The 21,716-nt window shown below is 37.2% G+C and overlaps 1 protein-coding gene and 1 long non-coding RNA gene across 5 annotated transcripts in view; one reads left to right on the top strand and one right to left on the bottom strand.

The window, feature by feature from the left end:
- Window positions 1-17,834, top strand: part of LOC127839354 (nuclear pore complex protein Nup214-like) — a 259,153-nt gene extending 241,319 nt beyond the window's left edge. Inside the window, exons 23-31 of one of the 3 annotated variants that reach the window (XM_052367692.1) lie at window positions 948-1,151; window positions 1,635-2,543; window positions 5,611-6,415; window positions 11,692-11,834; window positions 13,273-13,437; window positions 14,118-14,337; window positions 14,814-14,905; window positions 15,414-15,441; window positions 16,738-17,834. In XM_052367692.1, coding sequence (XP_052223652.1) covers window positions 948-1,151; window positions 1,635-2,543; window positions 5,611-6,415; window positions 11,692-11,834; window positions 13,273-13,437; window positions 14,118-14,337; window positions 14,814-14,905; window positions 15,414-15,441; window positions 16,738-16,771 — 2,600 coding nt within the window. In that variant the 3' untranslated portion in view covers window positions 16,772-17,834. The remainder of the gene's footprint in view (window positions 1-947; window positions 1,152-1,634; window positions 2,544-5,610; window positions 6,416-11,691; window positions 11,835-13,272; window positions 13,438-14,117; window positions 14,338-14,813; window positions 14,906-15,413; window positions 15,442-16,737) is intronic. The other 2 variants (XM_052367690.1, XM_052367691.1) reach the window with 2 other exon arrangements.
- LOC127839380 (uncharacterized) overlaps window positions 1-21,716 on the bottom strand; it is a 179,156-nt gene that overhangs the window by 145,828 nt on the left and 11,612 nt on the right. The gene's annotated exons all lie outside the window — the stretch shown is intronic.

Here is a 21,716-nt window from a genome sequence, read left to right as displayed (position 1 = left end):
GTGTGTCAGTATGTCAGTATGTGTGTATGTCAGTCTGTCCGTCCGTACGAAAAAAAACTTTAATGTTGGCCATAACTTTTTCAATATTTAACATAGCAACTTGATATTTGGCATGCATGTGCATCTCATGGAGCTGAACATTTTGAGTGGTGAAAGGTCAAGGTCATTCTTCAAAGTCAAATGTCTAATATATGGCGTCTGTCTGTCCGTCCGAAAACTTTAACATTAGCCATAACTTTTTCATTATTGAAGATGGCAACTTGATATTTGGAGTGCATGTGTATCTCCTGGAGCTGAACATTTTGAGTGGTGAATGGTCAAGGTCAAGGTCATCCTTCAAGGTCAAATGTCTAATATATGGCGTCTGTCCGTCCGTCCAAAAACTTTAACATTGGCCATAACCTTTTCACTATTGAAGATAGCAATTTGATATTTGGCATGCATGTGTATCTCATAGAGCTGAACATTTTGAGTGGTGAAAGGTGAAGATCAAGGTCATCCTTCAAGGTCAAAAGTCAAATATATGGCATCTGTCCGTCGGAAAACTTTAAGATTGGCCATAACTTTTTTCAATATTGAAGATAGCAACTTGATATTTGGCATGCATGTGTATCTCATGAAGCTGCACATTTCGAGTGATGGAAGTTCAAGGTCAAGGTCATCCTTCAAGGTAAATTTTTTTTTTTAATTTCACAGTGGCGTTCTCATGAAGCTGCACATTTTGAGTGGTGAAAGTTCAAGGTCAAGGCCATCCTTCAAGGTCAAAGGTCAACAAAAAATATTATTTCAAAGCGGCGCAATAGGGGGCAGTGTGTTTCTGACGCACACATCTCTTGTTAGTATTTCCTTGCGGTTTAATCTTTATTTTTGGTATTTTCTTCACAGCTTTCTCTTTATTTTCAATATTTCATTTTCAGTTTTTTTTAGGTTTTTTTTTTTCTTTCCAGCACCCACTTCATTCGAGTTTTCAGCATCAAGTGGAGACAGCACTTCTAAGCCAGTTACTAAACCAGCCAGCAGCTTCCCTTCTGTCACCATGACAACCCCAGGCTCGCAGACTGGTTTCAACTTTGGTGCTTCTGAGACAGTCTTGTTTGGAGGAATAAAAGGCAACCAGACTGCTACTACAGGTGCTGCCAAGGCTGCAGCAGGTAAGGCACTTTTCAACACATTGATTTCCATTTTTGTATGGCTTTTTATTGTATGTGGAAGTGGTAAACTTATATGACTTCAACATGCTTTTTTTGGTTGCAACATGCTTTTTCCAAAAAGTATAATACAAATTGTCATTTTTTCAAAAACTAAAATGTTGGGTCACACATTTTTACATTTTAAAATCTTAATAAATTAAGACTTTTTCAAAAAAAAGAAAAACTACTTGTAAATTTAATTCATATAAATAATGCAGACAATAGTTTGTTTGGGTGTTTTTTTCAGTAAGTACTTACCAATTTCAAATTATTCACTTTTTCCTTGTCCTGATTTATCTCCTCCTGTTCTAGTTAATGCACTTAACATCTGAACTTTAGTTATCTTTGGTGCAAATGAAAATTCTAACGATAACACAAAAAATCCTCATTGCATAGGAAGGATTGAAAAGAAAAATTGAACACAGGATTTTTTGTGTGTCTTAGGAACAGCCTCAAAGACTGGAGTGATAGTTGATCCAGCTGCAGTGTCTACATCCTTGGCTGCAGTGACATCAGCAGCAACTTCCCATAAATCTGTCTTTGGTCAGTCCAGTTCTACCGGACAGAAAACTATTTTTGGTCAGCCCCTACCTGCTACCACGGCAGCCACCACCTTGCCTTCAAATCAGTCTCTAATAAAGCACTCGGTTATTGGTCAGCCCTCTGACGCATACGATACTACTGGTGAGCCAGAAACTGAGTCTGACGATCAGAATGCAGCCGTTGCAAGCTCAGTGCCCACCTCTGGGGCCGGGGCAGGGTTGTTTGGAAAGCAGACCACGACTGCAGCATCACTTTTTGGCCAGCCTGCTCCAGCAACCACTCCTGGGATCTTCTCATTTGGAAGTACATCTACGCCTGCAGGCTCATTTGGTTTAATTTCCACTTCTGGTGTTACAGCAAGTTCAGCATCAACCTTTTCATTTGGAAACTCTTCAACACCTGCTGGTTCGTTCACTTTTGGATCTGCATCTGGCACTGGGGCAAGATCATCTCCTGCAGGTGCAATGTTTGGCTCAGCTTCGTCCACAAGTTCAGGGGGCATCACAGGTCTGTTTGGGAAACCAAAAGACAGCACAGCGTCCACAACCACTGCTGTCACCCAGCCTTCCTCTACAACTGCACAATCCTCAGTTGCTAAGACCACAGCTTCCTCTGCAAACCCAGACACCTCAGCTAAGTCTTCAATGACTTCAACCAGCACTACAGCGCAAGCCGCTGTTACCACAAGTGCAGTGGGTCTGTTTGGCAAGCCTTCCTCTGGCAGTACAGAGTCAGTAGATCAGAGGACCTCAGCAACCAGTGCAGCCACAAGTACAGGAATGGTCTCAGCCTCCATTACCAGTTCTTTAGGTGAGTCTAGTCCTCATAACATAGTAACTAGCAGTGAAACATGTCTTTTAAGGTTGTTATATATAGTTTTTTTCAGCATGTTTTAGATGTGTGCACAAGTTGAACTTTTTAAACACATTTTTAGCTCATCTATTTTTTTTAAAAAAAATATGAGCTATTGTCATCACCTTGGCGTCGTCATTGGCATCCGGTTAAAATTTGCGTTTAGGTCAACTTTTCTCAGAAAGTATCAATGCTATTGCATTCAAACTTGGTACACTTACTTACTATCATGAGGGGACTGGGCAGGCAAAGTTAGATAACTCTGGCATGCATTTTGACAGAATTATGTGCCCTTTTTATACTTAAAAAATTGAAAATTTTGGTTAAATTTTGTGTTTAGGTCCATTTTATTCCTTAAGTATCAAAGCTATTGCTTTCATACTTGCAACACTTACTAACTATCATAAGGGGACTGTGCAGGCAAAGTAATGTAACTCTGACTGGCATTTTGACAGAATTATGTGCCCTTTTTATACTTAGAAAATTGAAAATTTGGTTAAGTTTTGTGTTTAGGTCCACTTTATTCCTACAGTATCAAAGCTATTGCTTTCATACTTGCAACACTTATTATCTATCATAAGGGGACTGTGCAGGCAAAGTTATGTAACTCTGACTGGCATTTGGACGGAATTATGGGCCCTTTATACTTAGAAAATTGAAAATTTGGTGAAGTTTTGTGTTTTGGTCCACTTTACCCCTAAAGTATCATAGATATTGCTTTCATACTTGGAACACTCGCAAACTATCATAAGGGTACAGTAAAAGGACAAGTTGCATAACTCTGGTTGTCATTTTTACGGAATTATGGCCCTTTTTTGACTTAGTAACTTTGAATATATGGTTAAATTTTGTGTTTCGATCCACTTTACTTCTAAAGTATCAAGGCTATTGCTTTCAAACTTCAAATACGTTCATGCTATCATGAGGTTACTGTACCTGGCAAGTTGAATTTTACCTTGACCTTTGAATGACCTTGACTCTCAAGGTCAAATTATTAAATTTTGCTAAAATTGCCATAACTTCTTTATTTATGATTAGATTTGATTGATACTCTGACAAAACTACTCTTACCTGACATACCACAATAGACTCCACCCAAACCATCCCCGTGCCCTTCCCCCCATCCCCCCCCCCCCCCACCGAATCCCCCCCCCCCCCTATTTATTTTATTTTTTTTAAGATCATCTCACAAATGACCACCACACCCTCACACTTTACCCCCCCCCCCACCCCCCCCCCCCCCCCCAATTTTTTTCTTTTAAACGGTTAAAAAACACAAATATTTATTTTTATTATTTTATGTTTGAGATACCGTCCCACCATCGTACCCAAGAATCCCTCCCCCAACCCCCCCCCCCTTTTTTTTTTTTTTTAAATCATCTCACAAATGACCACCACGCCCTCACACTATACCCCACCCCACCCCACCCCCCAATTTTTTTTTTTGAAACGGTTAATAAACACAAATATTTAATTTTATTATTTTATGTTTGAAATACCGTCCAACCATCACACCCAAGAATACCCACCACCCACCCACCCATAATGTAATCAATGTCCACACACCCACACTATACACCCCTCTTCACTCCACCCCTCCCTCCTTTGTGATTGAAAATGAGAGTCCCTTCACCTTTAAAAAGAAAATAGATGAGCGGTCTGCACCCACAAGGCGGTGCTCTTGTTTAAGTTCTTCAATAAAAAGTTTTTGTCTTCAAATTTTTGCTGCTAACACTTGTGGCAAAATAATAAGGCTTTCTCATTTGTCCTCTATAGAGAATATCGAAATCATACTTATGAATACAAAATGTTTTTTAATATGCTTCTCAAGCATTGCACTTCTCCTCATTTATATCAAAACACCCATGAAGTTTCATGTTGAACTTTTGCATGGTATATCAGATATAGCCCTGAAAAAAAATCATTATACAAAAAACAAACATAATTTGTCTGTCAATACATTAGAGCTGCAACGATTCACCAACAGCTCGATTCAATTTTAATTTCAGACAGTCCAATACCGATTGTTTCGATTCGATTCATCTTTCAACCTAGTTTTATCATATATACACTCTTCTGCCTCAAAATAAACATTTCTGTTCAAATGTGTTGAATACCTAGATATCTTGGGCATGTGTGTGTTTGTAAGATATAGTTTGGTTGGTTCAACAGTGTTTAAAAAACTTTTGAAAGTGGGTTAAAAGAACATTTGTAAGACATATTCAGCAAAAAATTGCCAATTTTCTGACAAACTATGTCAATATTTCAATAAAACACATAAAAAAGAATAGCAAATAAGGAACTCAATATTAAAATCAATAAACTTCTGACTAGAAGATTGTGTTAACTACACAATAAATTCAATAATATAATAAATAAATAAATAATAATATGGCTGGCGACTTGAGTAGTTGCACTGGTGCTACCTCCAGCTAAATCAACGTTATGTGTGTTTGACATGTTGCATTAGATTAGTGGTTGAGCCGGACTTAGGGTACGCCACGTCTGTGAAGCACATTTTAAACGTAGCTTTATTGGTAGGGCTACCATCCTGAAACCCAAAAAACTGCCACACTTTTGATTTTAGCTTCTTAGGTGCATCTGATAATATCAATTTGTCGGCCACAACTATTTCAGCCATTTTGAGGCTTTTTCCGAAAGTAGACCGTAACGCTCTTATTGATTGGATGCCTAAAGTAATAAGTATCCAATCGGGCGCGTCGTAATTACAGGTAAAAATAAAACCTATACCTTTCCGTATCAAATAGTCAGAGTACAGCGCGCTTTACGTATCTTTGTCTATGTTAAAGAATCAAATCGAATTTGGTAGGGTTGGTATCGTAATGGAATCGACGCATTTAAAACCGATTTTCGATGCATCGGATCGAATCTTTGCAGCTCTACAATACATGTGTGGTTGTCAGTGACACATCTAGTTTTGAGGTCATTATCTTCATTTCTGATACATTTCTTAACAAAATGTCATGGAAAGTAATTCATAAAGTAGAATTATTTCGTTTTTCAGGTCCAGCTGCAAGTTCTGGGGAAATCTTTGGTCAACCCGCTACTGTACCTGGTGGACTATTAGGTCAACCCACAACAACAACTTCTGGTGGACTTTTTGGTCAACCCACAACAACAACAAATTCTGGTGGACTTTTCGGTCAACCCACAACAACAACAAATTCTGGTGGACTTTTCGGTCAACCCACAACAACAACAAATTCTGGTGGATTTTTTGGTCAGCCTGCAACTGTAAATTCTGGTGGACTTTTTGGTCAACCTGCTACAATTAATTCTGGGGGACTTTTCGGTGAACCTGCTACAACAACTTCTGGGGGACTTTTTGGTCAACCTGCTACAACAAATTCTGGTGGACTTTTTGGTCAATCCACAACAACAACAAATTCTGGTGGACTTTTTGGTCAGCCTTCAACTGCGAATTCTGGTGGACTTTTTGGTCAACCTGCTACAACAACTTCTGGGGGACTTTTTGGTCAAACTGTAACCTCTGGTGGAATTTTTGGTCAGCCCGCTGCTCCAAGTTCCGGAGGACTTTTTGGTCAGACCTCAACTCCAAGCTCTGGGGGACTTTTTGGTCAGCCTGCAACTACAAGTTCCGGAGGACTTTTTGGTCAACCCACAACTACAAGCTCTGGTGGACTGTTTGGCAAACCTGCTTCTTCAAGCACAGGAGGGTTGTTTGGTCAGCAGTCCAGCAGTGGGTCGGGTTTGTTTGGAGCATCATCTTCAAGTGGTTCAGGATTTGGGTTCGGGACATCCTCAGCTGCTCCAGCATTTGGACAATCAGCAACCTTTGGACAAGCAAGGTGATGTACTGAGAATTGCTTGTTTGATGTTTTGGTTTGGTCTGTTTTTGTTGACATTTTGGCATTACATGTATTTTGGTTGCTTGCTTGAGAGGCAAGATTTATATTTTTACCAATGTAAAATTCTGGTTTTGTATGATATTGATAATCATTCTTGTCCACAGGTTTGCATGCTTCCTTCTCTATTCAATTATATAAGTATGACGGGTTTGGTCCCCAGCCTGGCCACATCACTGGTCTGGGATAGGTCATGAAATGTGTTCTAAGGAAACTCTATACCCCCTACTTCAGATTCAAATAAGACAAGTTGTCAGTTACAGGAAGAAGTACATGCTCTTAGTACTGGTAAATTAGCTAACAGAGGAAAAATGTAAGCTGGTTAAATGACTTTTGTGACAAGACTCAAATACGGTGGGAAATGGTGTAAGCTGTTTAACTGATGTTTGTGATAAGACTCAAATTCTGTGGGAAATGGTGTTAGCTGGTTAACTGACGTTTGTGATAAGATTCAAATTCTGTGGGAAATGGTTTAAGCTGGTTAATTGAACTTTGTGAAAAGACTAAAATACTGAGGGAAATGGTGTAAGCTGGTTAACTGACGTTTGTGATAAGACTCAAATTCTGTGGGCAATGGTGTAAGCTGGTTAACTGACCTTTGTGATAAGACTCAAATACTGTGGGAAATGGTGTAAGCTGGTTAACTGACCTTTGTGATAAGACTCAAATTCTGTGGGAAATTGTGTAAGCTGGTTAACTGACCTTTGTGAAAAGACTCAAATACTGTGGGAAATGGTGTACTGACCTTTGTGATAAGACTCAAATATTGTGAGAAATGGTGTAAGCTGGTTAACTGATCTTTGTGATAAGGAAATGGTGTTAGCTGGTTAACTGATCTTTGTGATAAGGAAATGGTGTAAGCTGGTTAACTGATCTTTGTGATAAGATTTAAATACTGTGGGAAATGTTTTAAGCTGATTAAATGACCTTTGTGATAAGACTCTAATACTGTGGGAAAGGGCACAAAATAAAAATAAAAGCACAAATATACATAATTTGATGGAATTGCGCAGAACTGTTTTTAATTACTATGGAATTTAAATGTCTTTGTAAATATGTATTATTTGTCCCCTACCAGTTTCGCCGGAGGGGACTTATGGTTTTCGCTCTGTGTGTCTGTCTGTGAGTCTGTTACACTTTTCTGGATCCTGCGATAACTTTTAAAGTTTTTAATATTTTTTCATGAAACTTGACACATTGATAGATGGCAATGTGGACATTATGCACGTCATTTCATTATGTTCCTACGTCATAAATTCTGGTTGCTATGGCAACAAATAGACTAGAAATACTGCTTAAAATGGTGGTTTTCTGGATCCTGCGATAACTTTAAAGTTCTTAATATTTTTTCATGAAACTTACAGCATGGATAGATGGCAATATGGACATTATGCACGTCATTTCATTTTGTCCCTACATCACAAATTAAGGTTGCTATGGCAACAAATAGACTAGAAATACTGCTGAAAATGGTGGTTTTCTGGATCCTGCAATAACTTTTAAAGATTTCAATATTTTTAGCTCACCTGAGCACAACATGTCCGTCGTGCGTTGTCTGTCGTGCGTTGTCCGTTGTGCCACGTCAACATTTGCCTTGTTCATTCTGTAGCGGCCACATTTATTGTCCAATCTTCATGAAATTTGGTCAGAAGATTGGTTTCAATGATATCTAGGATGAGTCGAAAATGGTAACGTTTGCTTGAAAAACATGGCTGCCAAGGGGCGGGGCATTTTTCCTTATATGGCTTTATATGGCCATAGTAAAATCTTGTTAACACTCTAGAGGCCACATTTATTGTCTGATCTTCATGAAACTTGGTCAGAAGATTCATCTCAATAATATCTTGGACGAGTTCGAAAATGTTGCCGGTTGGTTGAAAAACATTGCCGCCAGGGGGCGGGTTATTTTTCCTTAAATGGCTATAGTAACACCTTGTTAACACTCTAGAGGCCACATTAATTTTCCGATCTTCATGAAACTTGCTCAGAAGATTTGTCCCACTGATATCTTTGATGAGTTCAAAAATGGTAACCTTTGCTTGAAAAACATGGCTGCCAAGGGGTGGGGCATTTTTCCTTATATGGCTATACATTGTATATGGCTATAGTAAAATCTTGTTAACACTCTAGAGGCTACATTTATTGTCCAATCTTAATGAAACTTGGTCAGAAGATTCATCCCAATAATATCTTGGACAAGATCGAAAATGATGCCGGTTGGTTGAAAAACATGGCCGCCAGGGGGCGGGGCATTTTTACTTATATGGCTATAGTAAAACCTTGTTAACACTCTAGAGGCCACATTTATTGTCCAATCTTGATGAAATATGGTCACAAGATTTGTCTTAATGATATCTTGGATGAGTTAGAAAATGGTTACGTTTGCTTGAATAACATGGCCGCCAAGGGGTGGGGCATTTTTCCTAATATGGCTATATAAGGCTATAGTTAAATCTTGTTAACACTCTAGAGGCCACATTTATTTTCCGATATTCATGAAACTCGGTCAGAAGATTCATCACATTATATCTTGGAAGAGTTCAAGAATGATGCCGGTTGGTTGAAAAACATGGCCACCACAGGGGCGGGGCTATTTTCCTTATATGGCTATAGTAAAACCTTGTTAACACTCTAGAGGTCACATTTATTTTCCGATCATCATGAAACTTTATCAGAAGATTTGTCCCAATGATATCTTGGATGAGTTTGAAAATGGTTTTGGTTGCTTTAAAAACATGGCCACCAGGGGCGGGGCATTTTTCCTTATATGGCTTTATATGGCTATAGAAAAAACCTTGTTAACACTCTAGAGGCCACATTTATTGTCCAATCTTCATGAAATTTGGTCAGAAGATTGGTCTCAATGATATCTAGGATGAGTTCGAAAATAATTATGTTTGCTTGAACAAAAATGGCTTCCAAGGGGCGGGGCATTTTTCTTTATATGGCTATAGTAAAATCTTGTAAACACTCTAGAGGTCACATTTACTGTCTGATCTTCATGAAACTTGGTCAGAAGATTCATCCTGATAATATCTTGGATGAGTTCAAAAATGATGCCGGTTGGTTGAAAAACATGGCTTCCAGGGGGCGGGGCATTTTTCCTTATATGGCTACAGTAAAACCTTGTTAACAGTCTAGAGGCCACATTTATTTTCCGATCTTCGTGAAACTTGATCAGAAGATTTGTCCCAATAATATCTTGTTATCTCAGGTGAGCGACTTTGGGCCTTTCAGGCCCTCTTGTTTCATGAAACTCGAAACATGGATAGATGGCAATGTGGACATTTTGCAAGTCATTTCATTTTGTTCCTACGTCAAAAATTCTGGTTGCTATGGCAACAAATAGACTAGAAATACTGCTGAAAATGGTGGTTTTCTGGATCCTGCGATAACTTTAAAGTTCTTAATATTTTTTCATGAAACTTGCTACATGGATAGATGGCAATATGGACATTATGCACGTAATTTCATTAACCAGGTTTTCCGAAGGAAAAAACTGGTTATTAGATTGGCGAATGCGGGCGGGCTGGCTGGCTGGCGGGCTGGCTGGCTGGCGGGCTGGCGGAATAAGCTTGTCCGGGCCATAACTATGTCGTTCATTGTCAGATTTTAAAATCATTTGGCACATTTGTTCACCATCATTGGACGGTGTGTCGCGCGAAATAATTACGTCGATAGCTCCAATGTCAAGGTCACACTTTGAGTTCAAAGGTCAAAAATGGCCATAAATGAGCTTGTCCGAGCCATAACTATGTCGTTCATCGTCAGATTTTAAAATCATTTGGCACATTTGTTCACCATCATTGGACGGTGTGTCGCGCGAAATAATTACGTCGATATCTCCATGGTCAAGGTCACACTTTGAGTTCAAAGGTCAAAAATGGCCATAAATGAGCTTGTCCTGGCCATAACTATGTCATTCATTGTGAGATTTTAAAATCATTTGGCACATTTGTTCACCATCATGGGACGGTGTGTCCCACGAAAGAATCACGTCAATATCTCCAATGTCAAGGTCGCCACGACTAAAAATAGATTTAAAAAAAAAAAAAAACTTACAAAGGGGGTTAATTTTTTTTGGTCATTTCAAAAGTTCAGTTTGAGTTTTCTCCCTTTATCAGATTTTTTTTTCACAATGAAAACCTGGTTTTGTGACAATTTTGTCCCTTGTTTTGTCCCTACATCACAAATTGTGGTTGCTAGGGCAACAAATAAACTAGATATACTGCTGAAAATGGTGGGTTTTTTTGGATCCTGCGATAACTTTAAAAGGTTCTTCATATTTTTTTAATGAAACTCAAAACATGGATAGATGGCAATATGGACATTATGCACGTCATTTCATTTTGTCCCTACGTCAAAAATTCTGGTTGCGATGGCAACAAATAGACTAGAAATACTGCTGAAAATGGTGGTTTTCTGGATCCTGCGATAACTTTAAAAGTTCTTCATATGTTTTCATGAAACTTAAAACATGGATAGATGGCAAATATATGGACAGTATGCACTTTATTTCATTTTGTTCCTACGTCAAAAAATTCTGGTTGCTATGGCAATAATTTTTTTTTTTTAATATTTCTGACAATGGTGGAGCCGGTAGGGGACATATATTGATTGGCAATAGTCTTGTTTTTATCAATATATATATAATTTGAATGTAAATATTTATTTATGAAGTTTAATAGGAAGTTTTGATATGCTTTATTAGTAAGATTGTCAGTCACTCAGTTAGTCCATCAGTAAGTCTGTATGTAATGTACTAAGTTAATGAGCATATGAAAATGCAGTGGGGGGAACTAGGTTGCTAGTATCTTTTTAGCTCGGCTGTTTTCGGAGAAAACCCTAGGTATTGTCATAGCAAGCTCGGCGGCCGGCGTCTGCTAAAACCTTTACATTGGCTCTAAAATTTAAGTGCTTCCACCTACAACTTTGAAACTTCCCATGTACATGCACCTAGATGACTTCTACACGCCACACCCATTTTTGAGTAACTAGGTCAAAGGTCAAGGTCACTGCAAACTCTAAAAAAAACATTTAAAAAATTCCGACAAGCTTTCATTTATTGAAAACTGCACCCGCAGCTGAGTGTTGGCACCCGTTATGCGATGCTCTTGTTTACAAATATATATCTATTACTTATAATGAAATACAGTGTAGTATACAACATATTTGCTCAACTTGTATCAGTAATGTTCCATGTGTTTATTGCCTACCAGCTCTGGGTCTGTGTTTGGCCAGTCAGGAGACAGCAGTGGAGGGGGTGGGCTGTTCAGTGGACTCGGGGGCAAACCCAGTGCAGACAAGGCGGGAACCAACGTGTTTGGTTCTACAACATTTGGTGGTGCTACTAGTTCACCAGGTAGGTTACTATCTGGTCTTGGTCTACCTTGGTTTTTAGATTTTGTAACTTGTTTTCTGTGTATCAACTGTATCAAACGTATGATTGAAGATACATATAGTGTTATGGATTCATATCTTTTTTGGTCTGATCACCATATAGTGTGCAGGTTGAGTGTACAGATTTATTTTTATTTCATTTCTGCTTTTCTTCTGATCATTGTATACACGTATTATAAACAGATATGGAATAATATTTAATCTGAACTTCCTGTATTGCTTAATGTTTAGATTAAAATATTGAGCAAATGGAACACAACGTTTGTAAGCATTTTACCATCTTTTGAATTTAAAGCTATTTATTTTATCTTTATTGATTGTAAGGTTAGGGCATAAAGGCTTGTTGATTCTCTGTCCTGGGTAGGATCAGTAATTGGTGTCTCTTGATAATAAATACGTGTGCTGATGATTTTCACATTAATGTGCTATCCTATGTATATTTCACGATTGTAGGACATAAGCCCCCCAGGACAAAACCCCCCCAATGAAAAAATGAACATTTGGACAATTGCCCCCCCAGTAGTAATAACAGGTAGGATATAAGCCCCCCAGTGCTTATTTTGCATCTGGATATTTGCCCCCCAGTGCTTATTTAAGGAGTGGACATTTGCCCCCCAGTGCTAATATCATATGTTGTTTCCATTAGACTAGTATATCTCTGTATTTGGATTCAGTATTATTTCATATCTCATAAATATATAATCATAGAAACTTGGATCATTATAATTCGAAATAAAAAAGGTCCAGAAACTCACTTTAATTGCCTAATCTTAGGTAAAACAAACATCTTAAAGAATTTGAATTGTTTTTTAATTAATCAATCAAAAGGATTATCAGCTTGTTAAAGGTGTTACATGTGGCTTTGATCATATACTTGTTAATGAAAATTAAAGGCTTCTGTATTTAATCAATCAAAAGGATTAAAAGGTGGTGATAATTGGACATGATTATCTGCTCAATCGAGTAATGTCGTTAAAAATTAGGCACTGGTGGGGGGCAAATGTCCACTTCTAAAATAAGCACTGGGGGGCAAATGTCCAGATGCAAAATAAGCACTGGGGGGCTTATATCCTACCTGTCATTTCTTCTGGGGGGCAATTGTCCAAATGTTCATTTTTTCATTGGGGGGGTTTTGTCCTGGGGGGCTTATGTCTGGATCCCATATTTCACAATTAACAAATTGTGTATTTTCCCTTCTCTGATACACTTTCATATCTATATTTCCCATTTTTAAAAACAAATTCCTATGTATATTTCCTATTTTTCAATGCATATGCATATATGTACATTTTTGTTTTTCCTATTCCCAAATACACATTCATATCTCTATTTCAAATTCTTTCAAACAGATTCCCCTGTTTATTCCCATTCTTCAATAAGCATTCCCATTTATTTCCAAGGCTCGGGCCTGTTTGGCAGCAGCACAGGTCCCACAACCTTTGGAAACTCAGGGGGCCCCTTCTCTGGGGGTGGCACAACTGGTGGCTTTGGGGCATTCAGCACAGGCGGGGCAGGGGTAGCAGCCACGGGATTCGGGGCTGTCGGTGCCCAGCAACCTGCAGTTGGTAAGATCATTTGTCATAACCAAACCCTGTTATTTCTATAAACAACTTACTCATGCTTCTATTTTACTGATGATAGCGCAAATAAATACTCTTTATTTCACATATAATTGTGATATTTTAATACTTTTACAATAAAATACTGGCACACTGAATTGCAAAATTTAAAATGTCAGTTTAAGATTGTCTTTGTTTAAGAACTTTAAGAGTACTTTAGAAATGAGGACCATAGCTATATACTTGTTTTCAATTCATTTCAAAATGCTGACCAGTGGCCTTGATGCTTGAACAAGAATTGGACAAGTAAAATAACAGCAATTTTCTACTAAAATCTTATATTTTGATAGCGTTTAATTTTCAAACCATGGCAGCTGAAGATTTGTGCATGAAATTTGAAATGAGCCGTGTTCTGTGAAAAGGGGGTTAAATGCATGTGCGTAAAGTGCCATCCCATATTAGCCTGTGCTGTCTGCACAGGCTAATCAGGGACAACACTTTCCGCAAAAACTTGATTTTTGCTAAGAAGAGACTTTCTTGAAACGAAATATATCATAAAAGTGGAAAGAGTCATCCCTGATTAGCTTGTGCAGACAGTACAGGCTAATCTGGGACAGCACTTGCATTAAACCCCCTTTTCACAGAGCACAGCCCAAATAGAATCATCTTTTACCTTTATTGACCAGGTGGGTTTGTTAGTGCCCCAGCGTTCGGATCAAGTCCTGCGTTTGGTGGAACTCCCGCTTTCGGATCTGCGCCAAAATTTGGCAGTCCGCCAGCATTTGGAGGCGGTGCTACTCAGACTGGATTTGGTTCCGCGCCAGTGTTTGGCAGTGCGTCCTCTGCAGGCGGGATATTTGGTGGTGGCACTTCTGGTGTCGGCACGGCGGGTAGCGGATTTGCAGGGTAACATGGTCTTGTTTTGTGAAGGTGATAGTTGCAATAGGAGCATGATGGACAGGGTTGAAAAAGCGTATAATTAATATCTTAAATTATGATGGTTTTCTACACACCAAAATCATTGCTAATATATTTGCAAAATGCAAACATTATTCACTAATTAAAGACATTAATACTCAAAATCAACATATATTTCGTTAAATAAATTAACCCATAAAAAATCTGTGTTCCTTATAGCAATAGCCAAAATTTCAACGCTAGCTGTTGTATGGTAACACAGATTTAACGACATACAAAATGCTCGTTTTTATTTGTTATGTCCATATGAATTTATTGCGACGTTACCCGAACATTTAATAGCTCTACTAGCAAACGTGAGATTGGCTTTGAGGCAGTGTTAGAAGCAGGACTTAGTTCTCGTGAGTGTTTGCTTGTAAATGTATTTGGTAAGCTAATATGCTGTTTATGTTGTCACTCCTCAGGTTTGGCCAGGTGGCGAGCCCTACATTTGGAGCCCTAGCACAGGCCAGTGATGTGCCCAGCTTTGGGGGCCTCAGTCAATCACCCAGCTCGGGTAGGCTTACCTTTTGACTGTCACATTAGTAAAAATAGTACAAGGGTTCTCCTGTTCCCACGTGTTTGCTGTAAGGGCATGCATGAAGAAGAGTTGAACTCTAATAGGGCTTAGGAAGCAACTGAACTTTTTGTATTGTCCTGGTAAACACAATTATGTATCTGCCATATTGGATTAAGCTGGGAAATCTGAATACCCGGTAGGACTTATGTTAAAGCGAAATCTTCAGTAATACGTTATATTTTGATGTTCATAGTATATTTGGCTTAGTATCTATTCAGCTAATGTTTATAATTGTAGGATTCACAATTGTATTGGTAGCTTCAAACATGAAACATTTTCAAGCAACACATGTATAAACACAAAGTATAAAGCGGTTGGAATTTTTAAAATGCTATTTTGGTTCCACCTTTGCACATAAAATTCTGAATTTATCTTTAGAGTTTGTGCATGTGATTATGGCATTTGATAATCTATCATGTCATGTTCTCTTATCTTTGTATTTCAGGATTTGGTGGTTCAGGCAACACATTTGGGTAAGCATTGGTACATGTAGCCTACACGCAGAATCGTTCCTACAGCGCCTGTCTTTCCGCCTAAACTGGATTTTTGTTAAGAAGAGACTTTCTTGAAACTAAAAATATAAAAACAGAAAGTGTCGTCCCTGATTAGCCTGTGCAAACTACACAGGCTATTCTAGGACGGCAATTTACGCACATGCATAAAACCCCCTTTTCTTAGAAAATGGCTCAAATATATTTCATGGCTTCGTAATAAACTCCACACGGTGTGATACAGGGTAGTAAATTCTCGATCTTTACTCCCGCCTTATACCAATTTACTAACCCTGTATCACATCCTGCGGGGTTAATAAGAAACCATGTAACTTATAGTACTGTAAGTAAATTCGTCGGTATGAAATTTAATGGTTTAATAAAAAAAAATTTATTCATTGATACGTGATTTGGTGGATTCCAAAAAAAAATTGTTGATACGTTATTTTGTGGATTTCAAATTTTTGGGGAAGACTGACCGTCATTATAATTAAACTTTTATTAAAACAACCAGAGTAATAACGAAGCATAATCTGTGTTGACATCAAGACTTGAGGTTAATGTGCACTGAAGCATGAAAGTGTTGCCATAATTGTCGATAAGCGCGATAAAGGGGCGCACTTGTGGGTCCCCGCTCACTAATTGCCATCAATGTTGTTTTGACAATATTTGCACTTCTCAGCGCAATCTGTCCCCTAGTAGTAACAATTGAGTAATAAGGTCCCCAAGATACATGTGTGAAAACCGTTATGTCTCTTTCAACTTTAATTGGCGCTAATATGTGATAAATCTGCAAACTGTTAAATGGACGACGTCATGTAAAAGAGAACAATCGTTTATGTACAGTTTATATACCATGCTTGATTACCCAAACAATTATCAAGAAAACAACACATTGTATTAATTAGCATATCTCAATCAAACAATGTCTCTTTTAAAATGGTTGAAAACGGGAAAAGTTCAGACATGTTCCCCTACTAAAGCAGGATTGACCGACCTTGCAGGGCTCAGTCTAGGAGTGAAGCGTTATTGACACAGACTGCTAACGATATCGGATTAAAAATTTATTTTAATTTAATAAATAATCATTGGTATTTCAATTTGTGGTTCAGCAGACCAACGAAATCCACGAAAAATGGTACCACACGAAATTTAATGGTTTACAGTACTTGTTTTGAGTGAAAGTTAAGGTTCATGAATTATTTATTCTTTCCCTTTGTATTCGGTCATAGATGCAATTCACCAAGTTTTTACAATTCTTGTTCATGAATTTTTCAGTGGAAGTCCTTCATTTAGTGGCTACAGAGGGTAAACTTTTGCATCAGTGGAAAAGTGAGACTGACAACAAAGGGCTCCCTGCTGGATTCACAACCTTGAGAATGAATTGTGGCTACAGAGTAATATTGATCGAAAGACTATTCAAAGGATGATATGAATGATTAAAGAACATTATACTGTTGATTGCTTTGTTAAAATATCATTCATGAACGATGTGTTAACAATGAAAATTTTACTCTGACAATTTTCACAAATACTATTTTTGCAAAAAAAAACAGCTACTTGTTTGTGACAAGAATTGTGAAAAGTACTATCATTTCTTTTGCAATGTATTTTTTTATGGCTGAGAATGTACATTATTTGTCAACATCCATCCATTCCAAATAACGGATACATATATTCATCACGAAAAATTAGTACAATTTGGTACCAACAGCTCTCCCTTAACCCTTACAATGCAGGAACCGAATTTTTAAGGCCTTTGCAAACAGTTTGAATCCAGATGAGATGTGGCGTCTCATCAGGATCCAAACTGTTTGCTATTCTGATAGTATTCTTTGAAAAAAATCGAAGAAAATGCGAATTTTATAAATTCAGCAGACGACATTTTAGCAGACGACAAATTTCCCAGCATGCAAAGGGTTAAATCTTCAAACATGCTTATACAATCGATTAAACAATATGTCAGTTTATTTGGCTTATGCATTATGTTAACTTAAGCATAATAATTTCTTTGCATTTAAATTTTGAGAATTCTAAACACCTGCATCACCTGCATTGCTTGTTAAAGTTTCAGAGAATTAACAGTTTGAAACTATGTAATGTTATTTGAATAATTACAGTGTAACCTCGGTTGTTTCTGTTTTCAACTGTGTTTCCTATTTTTATGCTCGGAAACTCCAAACTGGAGCATAGGGTTATCGCTTTGTTTATCTGTCATAATAATAATCTTTATGGAATTGACATAACTGGGATGTGAAATGAATTTCTCAGATAAATCTTTTGCTGTCCTCAATGTCCCTTCCAGTAGTACATTGTTTCTGCACCATACCTCATGAACTAATTGTCTGAATGTAATAAAACTTACCATCTTGTAAGGGTATTCCGCTTTAATGAATTGTTCTTAGTTTTCCCCTTTGTATAATAATTAGTTTTCAGCAAGATTTCAGACATATATGATAACCATTATATGCATCTCTTGATGATTTAAAAACCTGAAAATTATCAAGCGTGACCACTACCAGGATTGCTTATATAAAGTATAGAATACAAAAATCATAGTATGAGCACAGATGAGTGGTCTAAGCGATAGACTTTTACTCCAGGGCTCAGTGGTTCAAGCCAAATTGAGGGTTACTTTTTTTAGATCCAATGTTTTCATTTATAATTTAAAGCATTTAATGATAAACTTTAATACATGCCCAAGTCTGTGAAAAGGTCCCTTTAAGAGTTGACACATGCATATTTTGAGATCTTGTGGTTTCTGTATAAGATGTAGGGAACTTATAACTCGAATTCAATGATGTTCTTTTTGCAGCATTCTTTTAAGATGAATATGTGCATATTGACAATTACTGAATTGATTTATGTTTTTCATTGTAAGAGATCTATTCAACTGGTTATACAAATTTGATTAAACTTTATATATAGGGTGACCATTGACATATTGTAACAGTACTCCTATGATGTTCCAGAAAGTAATTGCCTTTTACTTATCTTTAGATCTGATGAAACTTTATACACTGTGAAAGTATAGAGTGGGATATTGCACATATTGTCAGGTCATTACACTGCTATTAATGTTCAGGGTGATATTGATCTTTTGTAAAAATAAGGACATTGTAAGGCAGCTTTTCCTACCAATATCATGTGCAGACTGAAATGTTGTAGGGTCTGATCTTAAAGGAGTAATTTCCTCATATTTTGTTCCCATGACCCTACGTGACCCTGTTTCGAACTCAACTGAGATATCATAAGGACAACTGTTATGATACACATTTAATTATGCCCCCCTTCGAAGAAGAGGGGGTATATTGCTTTGCTCATGTCGGTCGGTCCGTCCACCAGGTGGTTGTCAGACGATAACTCAAGAACGCTTGGGCCTAGGATCATGAAACTTCATAGGTACATTGATCATGACTCGCAGATGACCCCTATTGATTTTGAGGTCACTAGGTCAAAGGTCAAGGTCACGGTGACCAGAAATAGTAAAATGGTTTTTGAATGATAACTCAAAAACGCATACTCCTAGGATCATGAAACTTCATGGGTAGATTGATCATGACTTGCAGATGACCCCTATTGATTTTGAGGTCACTAGGTTAAAGGTCAAGGTCACGGTGACCCGAAATAGTAAAATGGTTTCCGGATGATAACTCAAGAACGCATACGCCTAGGATCGTGAAACTTCATAGGTAGATTGATCATGACTTGCAGATGACCCCTATTGATTTTGAGGTCAAAGGTCAAGGTCACGGTGACCCGAAATAGTAAAATGATTTTCGGATGATAACTCAAGAACGCTTTTGCCTAGGATCATGACACTTCATAGGTACATTGATCGTGACCTGCAGATGACCCCTATTGTTTCTGATTCCGTTATTGAACAATCCACGACTTTAAGAGCAAAACGAGCAATGATGCCCAATGATTTGATTTAAGACAGAATTACCGTAGGCATGACATAAATTGATATCCAACTTAATCCACACAAATATCTTGCGTTTGTTTTCAAAATCCAGATACGTTACGCAACGTGAAGTACACTTGACATTTCCTGTAAAACGCTAATGCAATTAAGCTGTAAAAATATCTTTTACTTCATTAAAGTAGTATAGTAAGGATTAGCGCCAATTGTTAAAATCCTTCATGACCAGTGCGTGTATTGTTTTTCGGGAATGTATGTTAAACAGCCAAATAAAAAAAATACATGTAATTAAAAGATGACAACTTATTCAAATAGTTTTGGTGCTTTTATTACAGAGAAATAAAACATTATAGTATTTAGTTGTTTGTGTTTAACTAGATTTACTAGTATCTAGATTTGATAGTATCAATTTTCATTAATTCACCGAGACATTAAATGATATGATAAACCTCTTACTTGCTGTAAAAAATTATTTGAACATAAACCATACCAACTTTGCTTACATAAATTATAACCAATAATAATCACAACTTCTCTAATAGGTGCCGTTACAGATAAAATTGTTGTCATAATGGCAATGATTGTAAATGCACAAGCCTAATTAGAAATAGGCTTCATCAAACATTCTGTATAATTTGTTCAGTCGATCTAATCTCTTTAATATCAATTCATATAAGTATATCTAGGTCTGTCATGTTAGAGTTAATGTAAATTGCAAAGTGGTTTCCCTATTTGGTGAATCAAATCATTAGAATGAAAGTGACAAGAGAACAAGTTTTCTGTGCTTGAGTTGTTGCTAAACGACATGGATGAAGGAACAGATGACTAACTCATCAGCTCCATTTAATTATGTCCTGCGAAACAGAACTGTTCAACGCTTCTTTATTGTGGCCAGAGGTGATTGGTTCCTGGCCAGAAGTTAAGGCGGCGTGGCCAACGGTCAATGAATAATGGGTCTGGAATTGGGGCGAGGTTGGAGCAAGGTCGTCATATACTGGAGATCCTGAGGAGGACGGAATGCCGGTACGGTTTACATGCAAACTCTTTATTTATGCTGCTGCTTTCCTGAAAATGATATTACAAAGGTTTATGAATTTTAAAGAAATTAATTTATTCATTTTTTAGGTTTTTTACTGGCACAAAGTATTCTTTAGTCAAGTCAGCCATAATATGTCATATGCTGATGCTTTCCTGCAAGCAAGAATACCATAATGGGTGATTAATCACTAACGTTGCATTAATAATGATACGTTGTTAATAATGATGTCATGATCACTTTCTGTTAGTGTTGTTGTTGAATCTGATTTGATTTTACTAAATATGATTACTTTAAAGATAATTCCGAGTAATATGACTTACCTACCATAGACTGATATAAGAACTTCCTGTTGAACTGATATAAAAATATATCAGGCAGTGTTATATCAGGCAGATATCAATGCAGTGGTATGTTAAAATAAATTCAGTATGCAATGGCTGCCTAAAACCTTGTGGTGACAAATTCCTATCAGCCATTTAATTATATGAATGTATGTGGAGATATAATTTTAGCAGAACGGATTTTTTCTTACGCAACATGTAGAAAGTCCGAAACAATGACACGTGCTGTCAACAGCGAAGTTAGTCTTTGTGATTTTTACCTTTATTATTAAAGCCTTCTACCTACCATATACCAAACAGGATATATGACTTAGAGGTTTGCGAAGAAATAAATTGAACGAAACACAATTTTCATATACAATAGTGCTTATTCCCAACAAATGACCAGTGCTGTTGAAAGCAAAGTTAGCCTTAACTTTGATTTTGTAAAATCTTAATTATTAAAGCTGCTGCCTTCTTGCTTACAATAATACCACATCAGACTATCTCACATACTTTAATGTTTGTTTGGTCTCATCTTAGTCACTTTAATCTTTGTTCAAGTCATGCTTCCTTTAAAAAGTAATAACAAAAAGGAAAATTAACTTACAGCACAGTAATAAAGTTACATCAGATTTTTGCTTTGTTTTAATTAAAATGACACTGTGGAAGCTGATTTTCTACCTGTATGATTACAGCAGTTGCTCCATGAACAGATACAATGGCCATAGACGAATCACATGAAGAACTTTTAAGACACGTATTATTATTTTCAAGGTTTAGTTTGAAATAAACTTGGTCCATGGAACACTATAGTCATTATTTTTAACATTTTTTGTTTTTGTTTTTCATCAGTTTAATGCATAGCTCGATCATGGATAGCTTAATGAAATTCCAATTAACTTCTCTAATGTTTTTGGTCAATCCAAATCTAGAGAAAACAATGATAAAGTTCTATTGTAAGTTGCTTTAT

Source organism: Dreissena polymorpha, chromosome 7 (assembly GCF_020536995.1).
Source record: "Dreissena polymorpha isolate Duluth1 chromosome 7, UMN_Dpol_1.0, whole genome shotgun sequence".
NCBI classification, from domain to species: domain Eukaryota; kingdom Metazoa; phylum Mollusca; class Bivalvia; order Myida; family Dreissenidae; genus Dreissena; species Dreissena polymorpha.
Note: the sequence above shows the minus strand (reverse complement) of the source record. Positions and strands in the feature narration are given on the sequence as shown.